Source organism: Rissa tridactyla, chromosome 2 (assembly GCF_028500815.1).
Source record: "Rissa tridactyla isolate bRisTri1 chromosome 2, bRisTri1.patW.cur.20221130, whole genome shotgun sequence".
In the NCBI taxonomy this organism is placed as follows: Eukaryota; Metazoa; Chordata; class Aves; order Charadriiformes; family Laridae; genus Rissa; species Rissa tridactyla.
Window position 1 is genome coordinate 83,028,317 of NC_071467.1, and position 23,543 is coordinate 83,051,859.

A 23,543-nucleotide genomic window follows, 5' to 3' on the forward strand; every position below is an offset into this window, starting at 1 on the left:
CTAAGTGAACTACAGTTTCATGTCCATTATTACTGTATCCCATATGTTTAGTCCTCTTTCCTATATGTATTGTAAAGTTATCCTTTATCATGTTTAAAAAAAAGTATATCATGGACTTTTGCTCACCCGTAAATTTTCTGTTGTAAATACCTAGAAATATTAAATCACCCAGAAGGTCAACAAGAATCTCAGAATATAATGAGGAACAGACAGGTGATCAGACTGAGTGACTATCTCTTTGGCATTCCTATAATACAGGTTTTCTGTACTAACATTGAAGTGAGATTGCAAACAAATTTCATGTAAAGAAGCAGTCATTTGGTCCTAATTGTGTTTGCATTTCTCATTTCCATTTCAAACATAAACTAGTGACCTTGAACTGAAATGCTCAGTATTTATTTTATTTTTTTTAACAAAAATAAATTTACCATCTTCCTTTTATTTAAAAGTCTGTCAAGAATGGGATGTTCCTTAGCAATACCCAGGACCATACAGACTGCATCATCAACAGCAAACAGCACAAGATTCAAAGAGACAGATTGACCATCACAACCTCTCACATTCAGGATGAATCTTTTCAGGTTGTGGTAACGTCTGACATAAGACACCTTGCACACAAGGCAAAGCTTTTCAGTTTCAGAGAGCAAAAGTTTTCTTTTCCACAAGAACACATTAGAGCAGCATCTTCTCGACTGTCAGAATCATGTAAAACTGCACAAGACACCAAGTATCCCTTCCACACACTTAAATTGGGATGTTTCTATCATCTGACCCATTTTCTCACAAGGTGTTCTTTCCTTCTAAAATACGACTTGGCAAAAGGCAGCCTGAGTTCAAGTCTAATCTGTTGTCCAAAGTCACCTACTTCTCAGTTGACAAACTGCATCTGTATGTACATGTTAAAACTATCATTTCATTGACATGACAGCTGAGAATCTAGTATAGAAGTTGAAGGTCCAAGTTAGCCAAAGAGTTTGCCCTTTTTACTTTCTTCTTGTAGGGATAAAGCTTAGATAGTAAGCTGAATATAGCATAAAGTGCACAAATTGTGCATTTATGTTCCGTGTTTTTATGTTCCATAATTTGTATGACATCTATATTCTTTTGACTTTCTTTTTTCCTCCCACGCTAAACAAAGTGTGAGCAATAAATCATATTAAACTCACATAATATGAAATTTGCTTAGATGTGACAGAGCTGGAAAAGAGTCAGCAGAGGTTTTGGTGTGTACATCATGACAGAAGCTTTCACCAGTATCTTGTGATCTCTGTCAATATTTTGTGTGGATACAAATCAGGCAAAAAGTAATAGATACCTGTAAGTAGATACATGACCATTTTCACTTGCAGCCCTCTGTGTAGCTATTGTGACTGTTCTTGCAATGTGTAATCTTCATCAGAACAATTAAAATTCTGCTACAGAAGTGAGGAAATTGTAGTGGTTTTTCATTACAAAAGTGCAGTCCAAAACTTAGAACAAAGTATTTTCTAAATCCCTATGTAAAATCAGCAATCCAAAAGTCCAAACACACCAGTGGGAATCTGCATGTACATGACTGAGCCAGCAATGTGGGCTATTTACAGTATCAGCAATAGTAATTAGCCTCAGCTGAATAGTGTAAAGAAACACAAATAGATTTTAAATATATTCCTTTTCCACTGTAATTTTTTTCTGAATTTCATAGTCTATACCCTTTATATATCACATATAACTTATGTTTTTATTACCTGTAATAGGAATAGTCATAAAATATTTCAGGCAGGGGGGTTAGAACTAGGTGATCTTTAAAGTCCCTTCTAACACAAACCATTCTGTTAGTCTATGTTTAAATCATAAAGCTTTAGAATAATAATCATAATATGTTACTGAAAAATCTGTCCTGTATCACTGTTTTACTGACTGTATGACTTACCTGCCATCATTTTGCCACTAACTGTATACATCTTGTGGTATTTGCTATCATCTACTCTACTACCCTTCAGTTGCTCTTCACGCTTCCTACAATCCCCTTCCCTCCCTTACAAGCCTTTGCTTTGTAACATTGGATTCAGAAATCTTGCCTTTAAGCCAGAAATTCTTTAGCCAAATAATGTAATTTTCTATGTATGTGACCTAGGACACTAGAGTCTTGGCCAATATAAATGCTTAGTACCACCAAGATTGTTTAGGTTATCAAGCTGATAACCTAAGCTGATTTGTATTTCGTATTATTATGCATAGGAAAAATGTAAGGAATTCAGCTGTGACAAAGTCCCATTAAAAGATTTGCCCCAGAGTAAAAAATAAACACTAGTAAATTTTGCATCAGATACCACTTGTAAGTATTTCCATTTTTCAGAGAGATGAAGTTTTATTCCTAGATTCCCCTGACATTCTTAAGATAAATTACCATACTACAGTGCTTCAAGCATCCAGCACAAAAAGGGGAATGGTGGGGGTAGAAAAGAAAGAAAACATTATGAAACAATAAAGGAGGATATGAAGTGAACAATACATAACTCATGTTTTCAGGATCAATCATTTCTACAGAGCTTGACAAAAAATAATAATGCTGTTTTACCCAAAAATACTCATCAGGCAATCAGTGAAAACTCACTGAAATTTGTGACGTGGGATTATGAAGGGAATAGTTGAACTGCGAGATCCCCGTCTAACGTCCTGCTTTGAAGCCAGGCTTCCACATCCATGATAAAGTGCTTGGACCAGTCAGCTATTGATTAGTCCTTGCAGATATTCATGAGAAGTTCTATCCTGGACCTGGTCAAAGAACAGTCCTTCTGATAGAGTTTCCATCAAATTCAACAGAAGTGACTTCTTAATGTTCTGAAGATATTCAAATTTGTCAAAAATATTTTAGGGAGTCTTTCTGAAATGGTAAAATATTATTGAAAAAAGCATGATAAAGGTACATGAAATGATTATTTGGAAAATAAGTACAGAACATGAAGTGAGCACTAGAGGGGTTTTTGTTTTCATTATTAAGTAACACTACACAGGATAGAATATGCTTATGACGTGGTGATTTCAGATCTGCTTAAAGAATCTGAGCTTCTTTCATGTACAAGATTTGAGAGGTTTACTTTGCCTTTCATTTCCTTCTCTCAGAAAACTGGATGCTATATTTGCAGTTATATAACTCAATTAGTTAACACATAAAGAATACTTTGGCATCCTACATTAAAGAAATTCTCTGTATGGAACTATTTTAAAGAAATCTCAGTCTTGGGACAGACAAAACAGAATTAACAAACACCTTGTTCCAGAGATGTTCCCTTTATATGTCAGGTTTGAAACATTTTAGAGACATATAATAAAAGAAATGGCACCACAATTTCTGATTTGATGGTTCATGATAAAAACAAGTAAGAAAGGACAAGAACATTATTAGTTTTATTATTACCAACATCATATGCAAGTGACTTGCTTTTCAGAGCTGATAATCTGTTTTTTTTTCATAAAGATATTTTCAATTTTAGTCTTTTTAAAATAGTTATAGCAGCTAGAGATTAAAAAGATTTTAATCTCTGATTCATTCTCCTCCGTGTTACCATTTCCCAGTTGAAAACTTACGTAGCACAAAGCATTGAAACTAACTGGAAAATACAAGTTTGATCAAAAAGAATAAATTCAAAGAGGTTGCAAATAGCACAGATTGTGAGCTAATTTTTGCTGCTTTTTTGAGCGATCCAAATGTGGTCTTCATGATATAACCAGGATGTGTGTATTTTCATATACCTTTACACTTCAGGCATCGTTTTAAATCAATAGGCCTACACAAAAAAAGTAGTTTGCTAAGTAAGAGTGAATTTTACATTTTGTACACAACTAGTATTTGATTTTTGCTCAGGCCAAATCCTATAATGAAAAATTGGTTTTTAGATATGTTGTGCTTGTGACTTCAAAACATGGCTGAATTTTACTTTATCCTCAAACCAGTTCCAGAAGATACAGGAAAGAATTACTTTTAAACAAGGAACATGGGTATTAATTCAGATTTTAAGTAGACAATATACAATATTCATACTAATGTCAAGAGCAGCCTAATTTGTTTCAAAATAGTTAATGTGGCAGGTAATGGTGTGTGTTAGAACTGCATTATGCCTCAGAAATGTGTTCACACTGGAAGCCTTGCAAATGCGTTAATGTGGCAGTTCAGATATTTGAATAGTTCACCTGTTTACAGATACATTTATTAGGCTTTCCATTGAGCGCACCAGCTATTTGAACTCTACCAATGAACACGCATGATGACAAGGTCTACTATGAAGGTCCCAGGGACCCTGATTTTGTTCAGGCTTGGCTAGGAATCTGACACCTTTCAAGCTCTGTGTGCCCTCTGATCCTCTAAGAGTCCTAAGTCCAACGTTCTTTTTCCCTCCGAAGGTTGCTTTGCTGGATGAGGATGTTTTCGCAGGTTCTGACTGCCCATCAGCTATAAAATGCTATATTGCATATGCTTCCAGAACAACCCAAATTTAGAGGCAGCTAGTGTGGAAAGAGTTTGTTGGATCTTCAGGACTTTCAGATTGAGGTGTGTTGATGGATTTGTGAGGTGTTCAACAACACAAAAAATGCTACACAGAATCATGAAGCCCACAGAAAAAGTCCACTAAGCTCACAAGAAAAGCTTTCTAGCTTTTGAGGACTCTCTGCACCTAAATATGAACGCTACATTTGGCATGTATGGAAGGAGCAATATGGAATTCAAGAAACCTAAAATTTAATTTAACAATAATATAAGAGGATAATAAGCTTTGCAAGGAAAAAAAAAAGTTCAACGAATCTTACATATGAAAGATGATGTAAAATCTTTATAAACTTTTCTTAGAAAGTTCAAATACCTCAAATGAGGACCAAAACAAAAACCACAAAACCACTAGTTTCTCCCCTGAACTTGCATTTAGATTCTGTCTGACAATATTTGTTTTGTAAGTATTATCTTACCGTAACCTTTTTTTTTCCCCCCTGGGGCTGTGCTGAGGCACATGTGGGAATTGCATAGCATGGTAGTACAAAATCTAAATTGCCGCGTGGGCAATAATGTAGAGCAAGTAGGGTACTATAACAAAAATGTATTTTCATTTCGTTCAACATTAGTTTAATTTTTGAATTTTATGTCAGTCTCAGAAAGAAGGTCTTGCATGCAACAAGTTTCTTGTGAGTCACGGTACCAGTATTTTCTAAGATGTAATTTGTTGGTAAACCCTGTTAATTCCTTTGAGAAAGAATGGGTGATGCCTGTACACTTGTGTTGCACGTGCCTGAGCTTGATCGTTGTGAATGTCCTTGCCTATTTTTATTCTTCTGTTCTGTGTCAATTTAGGATAATAACCCCGGCCGTCACCACCAATCTGGATTCATAGATGTGCAATTCCCTAACTCACTCATGTGGATAATGTATTCATCCTATAACACTGTATTTCAGTTTCAGGACAGTGATGGCTGGAGTGGAATGGTCGCCACAAGTAAAAGTAATGAACCATTTAGCAGTTATACCACAGTCTGTTGCAAAGTATCTCTTGGTGTCCCTCCCTCTCTCCCTACCCATCTGTAGCAATAATCGTGTAAGGCAGTCTTTGAAATAGTGACACAACTGAGTGACTATACCAGCCATTAAAATCTAGTTAAAGTTACCATACCATTTCTGACATTGACCTCATTAACACTGCTGTATCACATCTCATTCTTAAAGGCAGAGTGCCTTCAGATAGTTATATTTCTTTGGTAAGTATAAAATACAAGAGTGAAGAAAAAATAACCCGTTCTAGTTGTGATGAGGAATACAATAACCCATCACCATAGCAAAGAGAATATTTTATTTGAAAAATACGAATAAAAGATTTTGTCCCTTTTGTTTATTAAAAGAAAATGTAACAATTTCTATCAGTAACACTTGCATAAGGAGGTATGCTTTACATAACTCTTTTGTTAAAAAAAATATATATATTTTTGGAGACTTTGGAAAAATAAGGATGGCCCAGTACTTGCAACACGCTCCTAATGTTCCTTAGAATGCACTGTGCCATTTATATGTACTGCAAGTACAAGGTCTTAGCACTTTATAATCCACAAAGTAACCCTAGGCAGCATAATTTCATATTCTTCTCTGCATTTAAAACATTTTCTTGGTTATCCTTTTTTGTGAGTCTATGAGTTTGGTTAACTCCAGACTAAATATTTAGATTTTCTAAAGGATGATTTTACAAAGCCTTAGGCCAAAGAAATGTTGTAATTCCTTTTAAATACCAGTGAGAATATTTTCACATAGACATTTCTTGCAGTATTCACAACTTAAACAACTGCATCAATTAGAATTCAAAACCAAAAACATTTACAATTATTTTGGTTTTCTAAGAAGAATGCAAAAAATAAAGTGCATAACAGAGTGAATTTACTTTCAACATTTACAGTCTTCTATCTGTATGTAATAAATGGTAACAGTGATACACAAATTAATTTGTTTTCAATGTATGAGTCTTAATCTAATGCGAGTTGAATCCAAGCTCTTCCTTGTCTTTAAGGTGTATTAAATTACATTTTTGAGTGGGTTTAGGTTGAAAATGTATTTTTACATTTTAAAATATTTATACAGACCATTTTCTCAGATGATGTGTCAAAATTGCAGCATACTGAATGCCCTCACCATTACAAGAAAGAGGGTTTGTTTGAAGCAGCGCAACAAATTAATTTGATGTAAGTGTACTATTAGTTGAATAGCTGTTGCAGAAATAAAATTGTAAATTGGAAAGCCCTTAAGCACGAATTCGTATGTGCCATTTCACTTTACTCAGTATCTTTCAGTTTAAGTAAAACTGGCAGTTTTCAGTGTTTAGTTGTTAAGCAGCAACAGGATTACTATTTAGGCTAATAGGAAAATATTTGAGAATATAAGTACACAAAGGACCCATGAAAGCTTTAAGCAAAGTCTATACAATCAGACTTAACCATAAACTAGGAAAGAGTTTCCCACGATACTTTCACTGAATGTATACTTTGTTTAAATCAGCAATGCTAAAAAATGATTGTGCCCTCCATGGCATACAGTGTTAATTTTCTTCCAGTTTAACCAAAGTTAACATATAAATGTTTAAACATAGTTTAAATTTGTTTCTAGGATGCAAAGAACCAAAGGAAAAATTTGTGAGATCAGGAAAAGAATTCTGTAAACCTGGTCTTTCTGCACCATGAGGCCTTTTTCTATGGCCCTGAAGATTTAATATTCTGCTATTTGTCATGCAAACAACACGGCACTGTGATGTGTACTTGAGTAAAAAACAGTAAGCATAGCAAGCATGCAGACTTATCGTGATAGAAAAGCACATTTGGCGATCACTGTGGATAGGACATACCAAACAGGACACACCGCAGCATCACTGAAGCAGCGTCTCAATAACCCTGCAGAGTTTTAAAGGATTCAGAATTCCGGGGGCAGTGGGTATGGTGCACGTGCTGTACAGCAGCAAAGAGAGCAGCAGGAATGGTGAAAAGGGGATTCTGATTTCTCTGAGATATGACCTCATTCTCTCATTAACTTAATCAGAACATGAGCATAAGGAGTGCTTATTTGCTTATGTCACTGCACTTTTGTTGGCTTTAAGCCTGAATGTTCTATGATACAAATAAAAACAATGGCGGGAACAGTGCTTCAAGCACAAAATACAACTGATTTTCCCTGTTTCGGTGTAGGACCAGAGGGAACAGACATAAAGGTAACTAATACCTGGCTCTCAAAGCTACAGTACGACAATGAATGCAGTTTTCATGCAGATGTTGTACAAAGTATTATGGCCCATGGTACTGATAATGCTGAAAGATTTTCTTCTTAGCACTCTACTCATACAATATGAAAATTTAGATGTTGGCATAAAGCAAGTGCAATCTAAATCAAAAGAAAATTTCTCCTCAAAATCCTGCATTACTAGTTGCTTCTTTTGGGACAAAACTGAAACGTAACCTAACTCTACCCCCAAAAAAGAACACATAAACCATTCTCAGCTTGAGTATAACTCTTACTGCATTAAAGCATCTCTTTAACTTTAGTGTACAATTGAACATGTCCTTAAATGCATTTCTAGAAGATTCTATATTTAGTAAAAATTAAAAATAAATAAATAAATATGAACACAAATTATTAAACTACTTCCAAAAAATCATCAGAACATTTTTGGGTTTTTTTCCTCTCTAAATTGCCCTGTGGGTTCAGATGTTGACAGTAAGGGAAACACTACAATTTTCAAGTTGCAAGCAAAACAGTGTAGTAAAACCCAATTCTGGAACTACAGTGCAACTAATGCTTTTTAGAGTTTGAAAAATTTCTTACAAAGCTACTTGCTAATTTTTCCAGAAGGATGTTTAAACTAAAAACAGTCAACAACTTCTCAGGAAGGAGTTCATTATGAAAAAAAAAAAAATAAAAAAAATTCTCAAAGCAGAACTGATCAGAAGTTTCAGTCATGTCTAAGACCTATCCAACTACACAGTGAAGAAGGGAAGGATTAATAATCTGCTTCACCTGTGTGGCCAACAGTAGGTCAGCAATAAACAGAGACCTTGCTTGGAGGAGCAAAAGGTACTCCCTTCTGTACTGAGATGAAGGTAAGTGACACCTAAAATGTATAGGGAGGAATCTAGTGGAGTGTACAGATCTGTATCACTCTCCACACCAGCCCAGAGAGTAAAAAAACAGTACACAGCTTCTGCTCTGGACAGTTTCTCTATCAAATGCATATTGCAAGAAGTCCACTTCCCTAACTGGAGCTACAGTTTTCTTACAAGGCAGTAGTGGATGGTGAACCTTATACGTCATAATCTTTCATGGGATATTATGAGCTCCTGGTCCTCTCATAATATTACCACGAGAAAGACAAACGAAAGGTTAACATTTCAAACAAAACAAAGGAAAACATCAGAAACTGCTGGATTAGGTGTTAAGCAGCCTGCAATGCTAAGCAGAACTTTTAAGCAGCTCTGCAACGCTAGAAAGTTACTTACATAAGAAATCAATTTATTTAATCTATAGGAACCACAATAATGGTACATTTTAATTTTTTCTTCCTCCACTGACTTAAAATGTTCCTATTCCCATGATGCTTGAAATAGGGAGAAAAAAGGTTGCTCTGCTTAGATGGAAATTACTCTAAGAGAAATTAAATACCCGTAGGTTGAACTAAAAAGAAAAAAGTATCATCATCTTACTCTCTTTGTTTCAGTCTTCTCTATTCCAGTGCCTTACCAGCAGCTTTTAGTCACACACGGAAATAGAGAGACATTATGATTGAGAACTCTGTGCTTTAAACTGACTGTCATAGCTCGTGGACTCAGACCAGCAAAAGACTTAAAAAGCTTCATTTATTGATATAAGCGAAGCACAGTGAACCAAACAACTGCATAGTTTAATGGTGCTGCCATTGTTGCTTTTATTAAAAGAGCCTATGCCTCATCTGCTTCACTGCTTAAAGAGTACTTTGGACCCATTCCATTTAAATGAATGATGTTCCCATGAAAAGACAAAAAGGAAAAGCACAACACTGGAAACAACAGTTCCTCTAGCACGCAGTAACAGAGCAGGTCTAGCGGTATGGGCTAGAGCCATGTTTGGGCTAACAGCTAATGATGCCCTCCCTCTGTTAGCTGGTTATGGATGACAAGATTATGAGGGACATAATGAAATGACACCATCTCAATGCGACCTGATAATTCAGGAAGATTAAATCATCAAAGGACTGTATATTTAAGAGGACAGGTGTGGCTTATCCCTTCTGCACTTCTCACACTGATGGTAAACCCCATTGGCTACCTCATGTTGCGATCACAAGGCCTGGAGCACAGCTAGAAATGCAAGATCACAACCACCTGCAAGAGATTTACTCCTCTGTTAGTGATCTTCCTAAATAGGCATGACCATAAACTTACTCTAGCTTGGAGATGTTAAGCATATCACAATAAAAACGTCATTGCTTGGCTTTACTTTAGGTATTGTTACAGATACGGTACCACAGACTTTATTGAGCAATTAAAAAATATACACAAGGGACAATAGCTTCTTTTTTCTGTATTTTTCAAAATTTGACTTTCTTCCAATCGGAGAACCCAGTTTCAAATATGAAAAGGGCACTTGTTCTACAGTAACTGCATAAAACTTGCTCAGTTCCAAGTACTGCATTCATTTTTTGTTACCGTTGCTGTCATTATATCTCCAGTCGTTCAGGAACTTCTCTGTTGTGGGAATTACAACTAAGTTGTTCTTTCTGATTCTATTTCCCCATAGAGTTCAGCTAGCTTCTTGAACTCAGGTCCCCAGTCTCCAAGGTAATTATAATCCTGGTCAGAGTGTGTTGTGGCTGAATCCAGAGAGCTGATAGATCCAGCTTCTGATCTATGACCCTCATAGGCATATGTCTGTAGGGAGTCATATGGGGGCACGCTGGGGTCCACATCAGCCTCTGCCAGTCTTTGCTTAATGAACTCCTGGACATCTATACTGTCGAGACTTGAGGAGGGATGATGCCTAGGCACAGGCTTCACTTCAGGACGAACATCCCTCCGGTATTTTAGCTCCTCAGCAGCTGATGGATTCCGTAGTGCTGTGATGTCAAATGCTTCTGTGTCTTCTTCTCCACCACCCTCATCATCATATGTCACAACGTTTTCCCGGACGTCTTCTTCTGAAATGATCAAGGGCTCCTTCTTGCTACGTCTTAGGGTGATGAAAAGGACCACAATTGCTAAAGAGAAAACTGCAGATATTAGATTAGGTTTAAAGTTTGTATTTGAAGTAAGTAGGTACATGTTAAAGAAACAGCAGTTACTAAGTCACGAATACAGAGGTGTATTTTTTTCAGGCTAATATTGGTATTCAGGATCATTACGTTAGGCATGTATCTGCAACAAAGGGTCACCAAACCTGTCCAGTCTGGAAAAGAGTGTACTTATATTCCTAAGTGAGCAATGCCTTTGTTGTGGAACGTGTTACCTGAAGATGGATTACCGTATGCCTGGAAAGCACCCGTGAAATCCAGACAGCTGTGTTTTGACATAGCGACGTGCCAAAGTGCAACAGGCCGAGACCACACAATTAAGGGGAAAATTAATAATGCTATACTGAAACTACAAACTTCCAATACAACCAGCCTGGTCTTCCAAAGGATCACTACAGAGCGCTCTCCTACTGTATCATTTCTTTGCGGGGATTACTGGGATTTCTTGAGCCAGTAATGAAATGTGCTAGTTAGATTATTAAGGATCTCATAAAGGACATAAAAGGGGATAACATTCTTTCAGTTAAACGAGAAGTGAGTAACTAGGGCTGACATTTTTCAGAAGCATTGTTTATGGCTTTCAGTGCTTCATTGAAACCAATATTTAGCATATGTATTGAATTAAAATGTTAAAGGTTTATTTTTTCTCTTATGAATATTCAATCTTGTATGATAAAATATAATATTATAAACTAAATGTATTACTATACATTTAAAAACAGCTTTCTGACAAAGAAGTTCTGAAGTAAGCTGTGAGGGAAGTAATCTTGAGAAAACGTAGAACCTTTGGAAAAAAATCCTCAAAATCTCCTATGTGGGTCACACTGCAATTTTCATTATCTCTTGTCATCTCTATAAGAAAGCAGAAAGACACACAAGTAGTACAGAGATATGTACCTAGCAAGTTGTGCCCCTGCCAGGAAAAAAAAAAAAAAAAAAAAAAAAAAAGAGTATTAACTAATGGGTAGCATTCAAATTGTCCTGGGAAAAAAAAAAAAAGTCGTCAAGAGAAAATGCAAGGGCATTTATCTAATGGAGTCATCTTAGAGTCTCATATGTCCCTTGCCCCTGTGGATTATGGTGTGCATTGCTATCAGCTTATTCCACAAAGGTAATTAAGAAATGGCTTTTGTACAGTGCTAATGGCGCTTCTTACAGTGTAATGCATTTCAAAAAGCTTTCCTCATCTCTTTTCTATCATTTTTCACACTGTTCTAGACAAGGAATTAGAGTCAGTGGCTTTTTGAAATTTTTCCAAATTACAGAAAAAAGATCTGCAGTGCTAATTACTTGATAACCTCTGAAAAATAATTTCCAGTGGATTCCAGATATTCATGAACGTACTTTAAAGGCATTTTTCCCTATTAATTTTAGCTAAACCTTTCCCCCCTAATCACAGCTCTGTGCTTATAATTACCTCCTACTATCAGGCAGCCTCTGGTTCAAAAACATGTCATATTAAAAATTTCTGCCCTGTCACATTCAGAGAGCCAGTGGAAGGATAGCATTACTCAATACTGAAAATGGCTTACCAAGAAGAATGACAACACAGAGTAGGATTGCAATTAAAGCTCCTGTGCTCAAGCCAGCCGAGGAGAGGAAAGCTTCAGCATGGCAAGTTCTCACTCGTCCATCTCTCTCACACACACAAACCCTAATTGTGAGAGTACTGCTGCTGCTGAGAGGGGGCACTCCACCATCAGAAATCAAAACTGGGAGGTAATATATATCTTGAGTGGTTCGACTGTATCTCCGTCGTCTTGTCAGGATACTGGCTGTATTATCTACAACATCAAAACCAGAATATCATTTTAATGAAGCAAAACAATAAAAATGTTATTGACTGTTTCCTGTCAAGTAGAAGCACGGAGCATCTTAAAACTAGACAGAACTAATCTGTGAAAATGCACAATCTGGAATTAAAACTTGGCAGGAAGCATTTGCAGCCAACGGAGGAAAAAGAGGCGGCATAGAGAAGTAATTAGCATTACATATATAGGATTATTTAAGCTCATGTACCTGTTTTAGAGTCTAGATGAACTTGGACAAACATTTTGGGCCCAGTTTGCAAGTGTTTTAATCCCATGTTACGGTAGTATAGGGACACTTGTAAATTTGAATACCTGGAATTCTCAGAATATCTGTTGTAGAAATCATCCATGGCATAAAATCCTCTTGATTCTCAGAAGAATGTTAAAAGGACTTTAGTAAAAGTTAAAATAAGAGTTTCATGTTTTACTGTTTGTGGTAGGTTTTGTAGACCAGAAAACATCTGAAAGGACAGTGGCCAAAGACTCATGCTGTGGAGAGGTCAGGAGGAGGAAGGGAAGAGGGATGGAGGAAGAAAATGGAAAGGAAGGGGAAAAGAGCAGATGTTACGTGTTCTAAACGGGTAGAGGTTAAAGGTAAGTAAGCAAAGGGGACATAGTGATGTAAGATTTTGTCACCATTATGTAACCTATAGATCCATCTGGCATACATTACAGTCAATGCAAATACTAATGCTTATTACACACACATTGCAAGCGCACTTATAGGCACTAATTAGGATAGTAAGCTGTCACCCATTTTCCTTTAAAAAAGAGTGCAGGGGAAGAAATGCTACCATAATATACAGTTATATATATTTTTTTTTATGTGTGTAGAATTTAACTTCATTTTGTTGCCACCACTTTAAAAGTACCGGCCCCTGAATAAGAGCACACAGATAAATCAAACAAAATTGGAGACAGTGAGAAATCAGAGACATGAGCAGTTGTGGAGAGAGAGAGATGGGGACTGAGAAATGGGAAGAGAGGTTGGAAGAAAAGAACTCTCCTCTTGTAGTGCTTGCCCATGATTAACAGTTATACATTTTCCAAATTGCAGAGTTGTGGGTTTGGGTTTTTTTAACAAACACCACAGGAGTGATAAGTGCAAAAATACATCTGCTAGGTCTCTCTTCCTGTTACAAAACACCACCAATTTTTTTTTTTTCACTTTCCTTACCACTGTGGTTACAGCATTGAATGGGTGTATCATAATCTATGGAAAAATGAAGTCTGTGGCACCTTGTGAAAATCTAGTGCAACAATACAGATAGCGTGGCATACTTTAGCCTATAGGATTTATTACTTTCCACAGACATATTTGAATGGAGGAGTTAAGTTTTTGTTTAAACTGGATACAAAGTGTTTACCAGGTGACTACTCTTCATGCCACATCTTCTATCAAGCTCTGTGCCAAATTTTAAAGCATTCATTTTAACTTGCTTCTCTCAACATTTTGCTTACATTTACAACATTTTGCCAACAGTGGTACTGAAAAAACTGGTAGTATAGCCCCACATCAGCATAATAACACAGCATAATGTATTTGGTAACAGGTTTCACACAAGAAATATATATGAGGTGGGAAGTGATACCCTTGCTGCTGAGACAAGAACTGAGCATCAGGTTCCACTGCACTGAAGTTCATTGGCTTTTCTTCTCCACCCCCTCTACTTATCTTCTTGGAAGTCTCCAGCATGGTGAGTTTGTTATAAACTGATTTAAGTTTTGTTCTTGTTTGCAGTGGGTACAAAATATTCTTTTTATTTCTTTATTTATTTGCAGTAGGCCTTGAAGTCCTCTTCTACTTGTTCATGTCAAGGTATACCTTTGATGACTAAATCCCAAGATTCATGCCAACTTCCTCTTTAGAGGCATGACACCAGCCACTTACAATGCTGTTTATATTCACTCCATTACAGAACCCTATTGAAACCAGAATGAGATGAACAGCTAATTCTTTCATCTGAAAAATTCTTACACAGAGTAAGTTCATCATGTTTTGGAAATTATATTTGCACAGAGGTCATAAAATATGATAAAATATGATAAAACATACTGTTTTCCTTACAAAGTTGCCAGATACTATACACACCTCCCCCAAAATAAAAAAAATGTTTTCAGTAACCTGCAGAAGAACCCTAAAACAGATGTGATTTAAAAATATACAGAAAATCAGCATTTTCATTTGATACATGGTTGTGGAAATGATTCCTATATACCTATTGCATATGACATGCAGAAATATTTCTTTCATTTTTGTAAAATCTCTGTTAAACTTTAGCCCTTTTCTATATTGCTTAATCTGGGCTTGTGAAACCTTATAAGAATTTACTGTGGTATTCTCAGCAGTGCTGATTTTATTTTTTTTTAATTATATGATTCCTAAGAAATAAATTATTTCCACATTATTCTGCAACTAAACTAAGGAGGAAAGTGTTCTGTGTTATAATTGAGTCAATTGCTTGAATAAATCAAGCTTGGTATCACGGAAATTCAGATTGCATTTATTACATAAAGAAAACTCTCCCTTAAAGCAGAGTGAGCAGTGGCCATAAACCCATAATTACAGACTGTGCCCACCCATGGCGGTCTTACTATGCTCTGACAGTCTAATTCTAAGATATACAGAAGAGTCTCTAGTCTAATGTTTGAAATTTGGACCATCTTGTTCTTTGATACATGTATGGTGTTCTGCTTTTGATTAACTGCAGTAAATGAACAATCCCAATGATCTATTTTAAAATACTCCTAAAACAATCAAATAATCTTATGGAACACAGATTATAAAGAGGGAGATTACCTGCATGTCTTTTAATTTTTGAGCACATACATTGGTATAATCACGGGGTAAAGTAAGCAGCTGTTTTATATTTCTGCTACATAATGTTAGATAAAAAACTTTCACTTGCTTTCTTAAAAAAAAAAATCTTGCCCATTTACCACTCTCTCCATTTTTTTTTTAATGCTAGACTGTCAGTCTAAACTTCCCTAATACTGCTGGAGGACACAGATAAGATCTTAAGTTCAATGAATACATAGAATCCATAGAATACAAAATGACTGCAGCTGGTCTGCCTGTCAGCTGCCAAAGTGGTGGCAGAATGACCTCTAGATACAGCCCAAAAGCAGAAATAAACTCACATATCTGTGATTTTTGTAGGGCATTTCAAACAAATATATATTCTGCATAAAAAGAAGTTAATGTGCTCAGTTTATATATAAGGTGACAACTGCTGCTTCTGCCTTTCTACATTCATAAAAAAGCATCATCATTTCCCCCATATGCATGAAAAACTCCGCTGACTTTGGCGTTGTTCGGAATCCAATTTATAATGGCTTCCCTTCCTTGAAATGTAACTTGTCACAGATTATTAGCAGAGCTCTTCTCTAACAATTTCTCTTTTTATCTCCTGCAGTCACAGGTTGTTAAACAAAACAGGGCTGGGGAATAAGTATGATCCCTGGAACACCGACTGTTCACACTGCTAAGTTTTAGTACTCTCCCTGGTATTTTGTTGGTCTGGGCCAACTAAGACTCATAACACCCAACCACAGTCAGAGTTAATAACATACATCAGGGACCCTTCCTAGTTGGCAGTATGGACAAGAGTGCACCAGGTTTGTCTCGTCCCCCTTTACACAGTGCTTCAACAGTATTCCAACAGCCTGCAGATCTTAAGCATCCCCAGACAGCCTCATGCTACACATTCTGCAGCACGTAACTTCCTTTTGTGCCATGATAACACTGCTCTGTTGGTCTGCAATACAACTTTCACATTATTTCATAAAATCAGAAAAGAGAAAAAAGCCATAATAATGAAATCTGAGCTCCATTGGGTACTACACAGGGTCCAGAGGAGGTGCGAGGCCAAGTGCTATGTAATGTACACAGCCTGTGTCATTAAGCTTCATTGCAAGAGAGCAGTAACAGTCCTGTTTTGCTTTGTGGGTTGTTGTTCTTTTTTCCTTTTTCCCTCAGCACCAATACTGCAAAAATAAACTAATACGTGAGTGGTCAGCTAGAAGTCCCACTGAAGTCATTAGAGAAGTGCAACACTCCCATGTGCACTTTTTTGCACATGTATTTATCAAGGGAAAGAAAAAGCAATTTCAAAGAAGTGACAGTTTAAGGAGAATTGTATTTCAATGTACAACAAACAAGAAGGTGACAATCATACAACAAAGTTATCCAGAAATAATACCTTAAAAACCTAAGGATATGTTCAAGGACTCGGTTTGAAATGTAATTCCCCATTGGTAGTGACAATATATCCATGAACTAAGCATTAATATTAACATCTGTCACATCTCTCATCCCAAAAGAAAAAATTCTTAGATCTTATACTACTAAATCCAAAAGGTGACAGCAAGTGCTATTACCAATAATGAGAACAGTCTTTCATTTCTGCTGAATACTCTATTTTATTTCTGTTACAGTGTGTACAAGTCCGGAACACTTCAGGTCAGCTACCTTGTCCATATAAGTAAGAAAATCCCACAAAATGTTGTCCATGTGAATCTTCCTGGCCCTATACCTAAAGAAGGCCCAGTATTCAAATCTGAGCAGGAAAGAATAACCTCCTCCTTCCATCCTCTGCCATAAATCTAAAAAAGAGCGAATGATCCAGTATCACTATACAGCTACAGAAGTAGTGATGAAAATGCAGGCTGAAAAGAAAAGCATCAGAGACAAAATATATTGAAGAAAAACTGAGGATTCCTGAGCAGGAATCTAGCTGCAATGAAAGGATTTAAGCACAGAAGACTATTGACAAAGATATAAAGGAAAGAGCATAGAGATGTGAGCATGTATGCTATAAGGATAATGGTGGACAGATGGGGGAAAAATTGTGAGGACAATAAATTAAACCTGTGAGAAAAATAAAAAGAAAAGTACAAAATGACAAAATGGGCAAACTGGACAATTCAAATGTTACAGTGAAAAAATCAGAAAAAACTACAATTAAACCATGCTTCTCTGGTGTGGAAGGTCTTGCCAAACAAGGCACTGACATTTTTATACCACACAAAATAAATACGAATGAAAAAAAAAAAGACATTTTTTATTTTAATGTTATATTTGTTCTTTTACCATTAAATAGTTTTTCTTGTATAGTTAATATCATAGAATTAAATATTAGTATAAGTAACAATTTTAGGCAAAGAAGGAGACAGAATCATATTTTTAATTTCAAATATTTGCCATGGTGAATTTATGTTGTTTGTAGTCTATTTAGTAATAACTAGATTTCTGTAGAAACAGATGTTGCATGACATATACCCAGGAGATTCTGGAACAACATGCAAAATTATAAACATTCTCAAAGAAACAATGTAAAAGCTTTTCCTTCAATGCAATGTCACAATTCTCAACACAAATAAAAAGTATGATTGTAATTTTTTGGGCACTGGCATGGAAATTTTCAGTTTTCAATATCATTAGAGCTCATAATTCTCACTATTGCTCTCTCTATTACAGAGTTACAGGTAGTAATTCTTAGTGCATGCCTCTGTGTACATGTGAATAAAATACTGGAATGTAACACAGCTCTCACATACTATTCTTTTTCATTAAAACTTTTAGAATAGTTTACAGATGAGATCTCTAACATTTTTACAGAAAAGGAAGCTGCATCTAAGAACTGATTTTCTGAAGGTCACTGAGAATCAAGGATAGTGGAAAATGACCAAAGCTAACGACATTGGCGTAATACAGAAATCATATCTCTCATGTTCTAGTCAGAGGTCTATTCTTCAGGACAGTGTAAAGGTGTAAAGGTATGCCAACAAAATGAATAGGTAATAAAAGTTTAGCCAAACTGTAGTACCAACTGCATCTTGACAGCTAGTCTGATATTCTAAGTTCCCATGTTTTAGTTGTTTACATTCCTTATCAAAAACTATCGGAGGACCCACTGAGAGAGGAGCTAGAAAGACAGCAACTTTTAACAGAAGGATCTTAACATGAAACAAAAAAATCCCACAAAATGTAAAAGCTACAGGCAACCAAGTATGAAGACAGACACTGATAACCTAGGAAAGTGTTTAGTAAGGGGAAAATAAAATAAAATAATATTATAGTAACAAAACTAGTTTGAAAGGGAGGAGAGGGGTCATAGATTGAGAAGTTTCTTTGATACCTGGAAACAGGTAGAGCATATAGACAGGAAAGACAAGTGTATAGGCCAGCAGCAATAGCACTAGGATAATGAGAACTACAAATCTGATTCTTATAGACCTAGAGGGAACGACCTTTTCATCTCAATAGATTTAAACTGTGAACAGTTTAAATACAGTAAAAAACACCTGAGAAATATGATAAGGACCAGGACTTGCTGGAGATGAAAGGACTGTCTGCTAAGGGAAATTAACAACTCCAACAAACAAACGGAAGGAAAGATATATCTGCACATTGCCCCATTTCATGATCTACAATTTCTCGTATTTGGTCTGTGCTTTGCAAACATGGTGATTAGAATTTAAGGTTCAACTCAAGTGGGTTTCAGGTTACATATGGGAAATTCTGCATGGCTCTAAAGAAGCAGCTCTTCACACTCTGAAGGCGTGGTAGTTTATTAAGCCACACTGCACGCTGTATACAAGGCTGTTTGTCACATTGTGGCGGTGTGCTGTCCCCTTTTCCCCTTTCCCACCCCCGGCTCCTGCTCAAGCCATGGCCATCAGCGGGAGTTGTTATGAGTTGCACTTGAACTGTGGGGGGTGGCTGGCAACATAACCAAAACACTGTCTGGAGTGGCAACCTAGGTATCTTGTTCCCATGCGAATATGACTATAGGTCAATTATCTTACTCCATAAATAGCGGACAGTCCAAGAGCCCTTTGAGCTCTCCTGCACAGCAGTGGGCTGCACGACAGGATCTCCCCTTGAGTGGGGACGCTTAAGGTTCTACTCCTCGAGGCTGAGAGATTCCTTGCCGCAACAGATTCTTGGTAAGTGACTAATAGCATGCTAAACTTTGAAATCTTAGCTAAGTGATATAAAGGATTGATTGCGCATATATAGTCCTTTAGACATAAACCGTTGACCAAGTCTGGGACTAGGATTGGATCCAGCCGCACCTAGACTCCTCTCTGAGAAGGAGTTTAGAAAGCAAGGGGGTCCTTTCTGAACCTCGTGACTCAACGGGAGGGTCTCCCTGACGGTTCTGTCTGACCCTGGCCTCTATGCAGTAAATAATCAAGCGTACCCTGGCATCGAATCTCGTAAAACACTGTCACATTCACAACTAACTTTGTTAAATCACTGTTTTATGTTAATAAACATTTCACTACTTCTCTCTCACAAGTGAAGTTAATCACTCCACCCGCGACACACATTCCTCTTTCGATCATCTCTGCCTTTTTACATTGAGCTTCTGAAATAAGAAAAGAAAGGAGGGCATAGGAAAATCAAGGAAACTGAGATACAATGATAACACTATGGAAGATGACTACTGGAACACTTTGGAGGATACTCATTTATTATTCACAATTTGAGAATTCCTTTGACACATTATACATTACAGGCAGACACAAGACAAATGGAAGTAAAAAAAATAGAGTAAAAACCTGTTTATAGCTTAAGGCATGTTTTCATTTTCAGCTCTGCTTGGATCAGCAGTTCAACTTCTGTAAATTTTCTGAGAAGTCATAACTAATTTCAAAGAAAATATACTGGAATGATTTGCATTTCTTATATTTCTAAAGTCAGAGCAGTTAATTTGTTTATGTGGGACTATATTGATAGTCATTTCTGTTTCATTTCTTCACTGATAACTCTTTTAAATATTTTTTTTTTCTTTTGTGCTGGTTTCAAAACTATTGCCAACAGGCTTCCTTTCTAGTTCTATGGGTAGCAAAAATGAAAAGCAACATAGCAGACTTTTGGGGCCTGAAACACAGTTGTTTGCTCGTGGGATGGTTTGTGAAACAACAACAGGTAGCTGCACTGAAAAGAAATGCATGAAGAACCTATACACTCTGCACTAACTTACCTGCCTGGTCATTCTTAGATCCATTTTTTTTAAATCAAAAAAAGATCACAGAAGTTCACAGGTCTGAGGAAGAAAAATGTCTCTGTGGTAGCTAGTCCTGGTTTTCTGTCCTTTGTGCTCGTAGTAGAATTCCTTTGATTACTTTCATATGTTGATTCTGTGATAATACCTGCTCAGGCATTCAACCTGCTTACAGTAACAGCACTTCCATAGACTGTACTTACAGTCAGCACGTGTAATGCTAACCTCGCACTTTCTCAGGTATCATTTCTCTCAAGTTACAACTTGTCTTCTTTACAGGATGATATTTCTTGGAAGGGTAGTAGTAACTTGCAATACTACATAACCAGAGCGAGCATACCGCTTTGATGTAAATGAAAGCAGGAACTATGTAGCTGTTTCCCACTTATGCTGGGTTGCAAAGCCAGGGTTTCAGCCTCACCTTTTTTAATGCCATTTCAGATGGTCTAGAGCAACTAAGAGATGGTCTGGTATCTGTCATGCTTATTTGTAACTTTAAAGCTCTAAAGTCAGTTCACCTGCCTGCTACAGACATCTTGTATGTATATCTTGTATGTATATGGCTGTAGATAAGAATTTTGCACATATCAGGGCAGAGGGATAAACAGAAGCTTCTGCGGGGGAAATCATGCTGGGATGGGATGTATTGCTCTCTGGAGGTTGCCCTCTTCCTAAATAAAAACAATGCCAAGTAAAACTGATCTTTTTTTTCACCCATTTTTGATCTGTGACACAGGAAAAATGTCAATTTGCATCACAGGCACGGGTGAATGAACAAATTTCATCTTATACAGATGCCATTGAACTCACTGTGCTCCAGATTTTATAGACAATCAGGTCTCTACTTCTGTGGGTATTGAAGTTCCTTGTGGCATAACATTAAGAAAAAAGAATCTCCAACGGGATAGTATCAGAAAAATGGCGTACCTTTTTCCAACTCCAGAATATTCCCCATCACTAGGCAATTTTCAAAAGGCTAGATCTTTGAGAAAAGTGGACAGAGGGGAAAATTAAAACTGCAAATATTTTTGTTAAATGAAAGCTTTGTCCTGAAGAAATAAAACAAGAGGAGAAAAAATGCTAAGCATTGTCTAGGGAGTTGTTCTTCCTTGATGTAGGACAAAGGTAAACTTTATCTACTCTCAGAAGTCAGCAGTCTCAATTTATTAAAGGAATAGAAAGTACAAATCTTACTGGCAGTGTTGGGTGAATGTGTACAATCTCTGCACAAACCTTATTGCCCAGGAAATTTACAATACCCATAGGAGCACCCATGGTAGACTGTATATCTAGTAAAAAAAAAACAAACACTGGCAAAACAGTGCTTTATAGTGCATAAAATTCATAAATGTTCTCTTGTACCTAAGTGAACTGTTCTCTGGGGGTTTACTCTTTTGTCAGCTCCCAGAAATGTGTTGTGTAACTTCCGAAAGAAGTCTCTAATAAGTAGCAAAATAGGCAGAAAAAGGGAATTGATTTTTTAGACTTGGAGGGAGAGAGGGAGAGAGAGAGACTATGCAAATGTGTGTCTCTATATAGTAACGGTTAGGGATATCATAACAATGACATACGCTCACATGCATTTTCCATCAAACTAACAAATTTTGACAAATATATCAACCATTCTTTAAGCATCTGGAAAAATATTAGGGCTCTTTCAGGATAAAAGAAGTACAATTTTAAAACCCAGTACTTAAAACAGCTCTAGTATGAAGAAGTTCTTTCATCTTTCCACTGATTCCCTAACAGAAGGTGGTTTTAGTCTCATGTGGCCCTGGCAAATTTTTAATGAGAGATCCAAAAGCAGATATTTCTGATTATACAAAAAAAAATGTAAATTCAAGATATTACACACAAATGAAAAAAAGTACTAAAAAATTATCTATGATAACATCCCAAAAAACGAAGTGAGAAGAACACAGATAACAATGAACCGAGTTATGTAGTATCTGAACTGCAACATAAAAGCACCTCCAGATTAAAAAAGTATTTGACTGCTCAGGTTTTAATAGAAATTGTAACATTTTTCTGGACAGAATAACTTGTAAACAGCCCTGTTTTCATTAAAAAGCCTTCATAAGTACAATTCCCAAACAAACAAGAAGGCATCTTCCCTGGGTTTGCTCTGTAAAATTGCAGGAAACGATTACACCTTAATGCGCTTTCTTTGTATAGCAAAGAAATTCTATTGCAGCTCTTGTTCTGTCTTGCTTACATGTGTACAGATAATGCATTATTTTGTTGGCGGTCCTCTTGTTCATACTCTTAAGTCTTTACTCACTGAATAGTACTTTGTCAGTGCTCAAACAGCGCAAAGGATCTACTGTAGCTTAAGAGTCCAGTCAGTAGGGAAAAAGGTATCATATTCTGTCTTTTCCATTTTTTTCTTTAAAATGAAACTTGTAAACACCTTGGATCTAGAACGTTATCCAAGCAACTCTTAGGTTCTGCTGGACTGTATATTTGGTATAGCCCTGTGGCTGCCTCCCGACCTACATTTCCCTAAGGGCTTTAAGCTCTGCATTATGAGGCTGCATATTCAAAGGCTGGAGCTGTAAGATTGTGGATTGTCACTGAGTAAAGACGCAAGTTCAGGCCCAAGAGATAAAAGCTTAACTGTTCATATGATCAATTATCTGGACTGATGCTTTAATATCTATTTCCTCTGCTGATCCAGAGAATGTTGAACCGAATCATACCCATGCAGAGAGTGGATATCGCTGCACTTTATACAGGTAGGTAGGGACAAAATACGAAATCTTATAGTCGTGCAAGTCCTCTAGATCTCAGTCAAAGTGCGTAGATATAAGCATTAATATTTAAATATCCAATTCACTGCTGTAGGGTCTTTTAATCTTGTAGCTCTAGTGATGATAATGGAGTAGGTGAACCTACATGCCGTAGTGTATTGGGCTCAAAGAGCAGAATTCTGTTGTTCTGGGTTATGAAAACAAGGGAAG

At 36.6% G+C, this 23,543-nt stretch overlaps 1 protein-coding gene across 2 annotated transcripts in view; it reads right to left on the reverse strand.

The window, feature by feature from the left end:
- Positions 1–10,233: 10,233 nt before the first annotated feature.
- The window catches only part of CDH18 (cadherin 18), a 177,452-nt gene continuing 164,142 nt past the window's right edge, over positions 10,234–23,543 (reverse strand). Inside the window, exons 10-11 of one of the 2 annotated variants that reach the window (XM_054191265.1) lie at positions 12,290–12,541; positions 10,234–10,724 (exon numbers count right to left, since the gene is read on the reverse strand). In XM_054191265.1, the coding sequence (XP_054047240.1) occupies positions 10,234–10,724; positions 12,290–12,541 (743 nt within the window). Of the gene's footprint in view, positions 10,737–12,289; positions 12,542–23,543 lie in introns of both variants that reach the window. The other variant, XM_054191264.1, reaches the window with a different exon arrangement.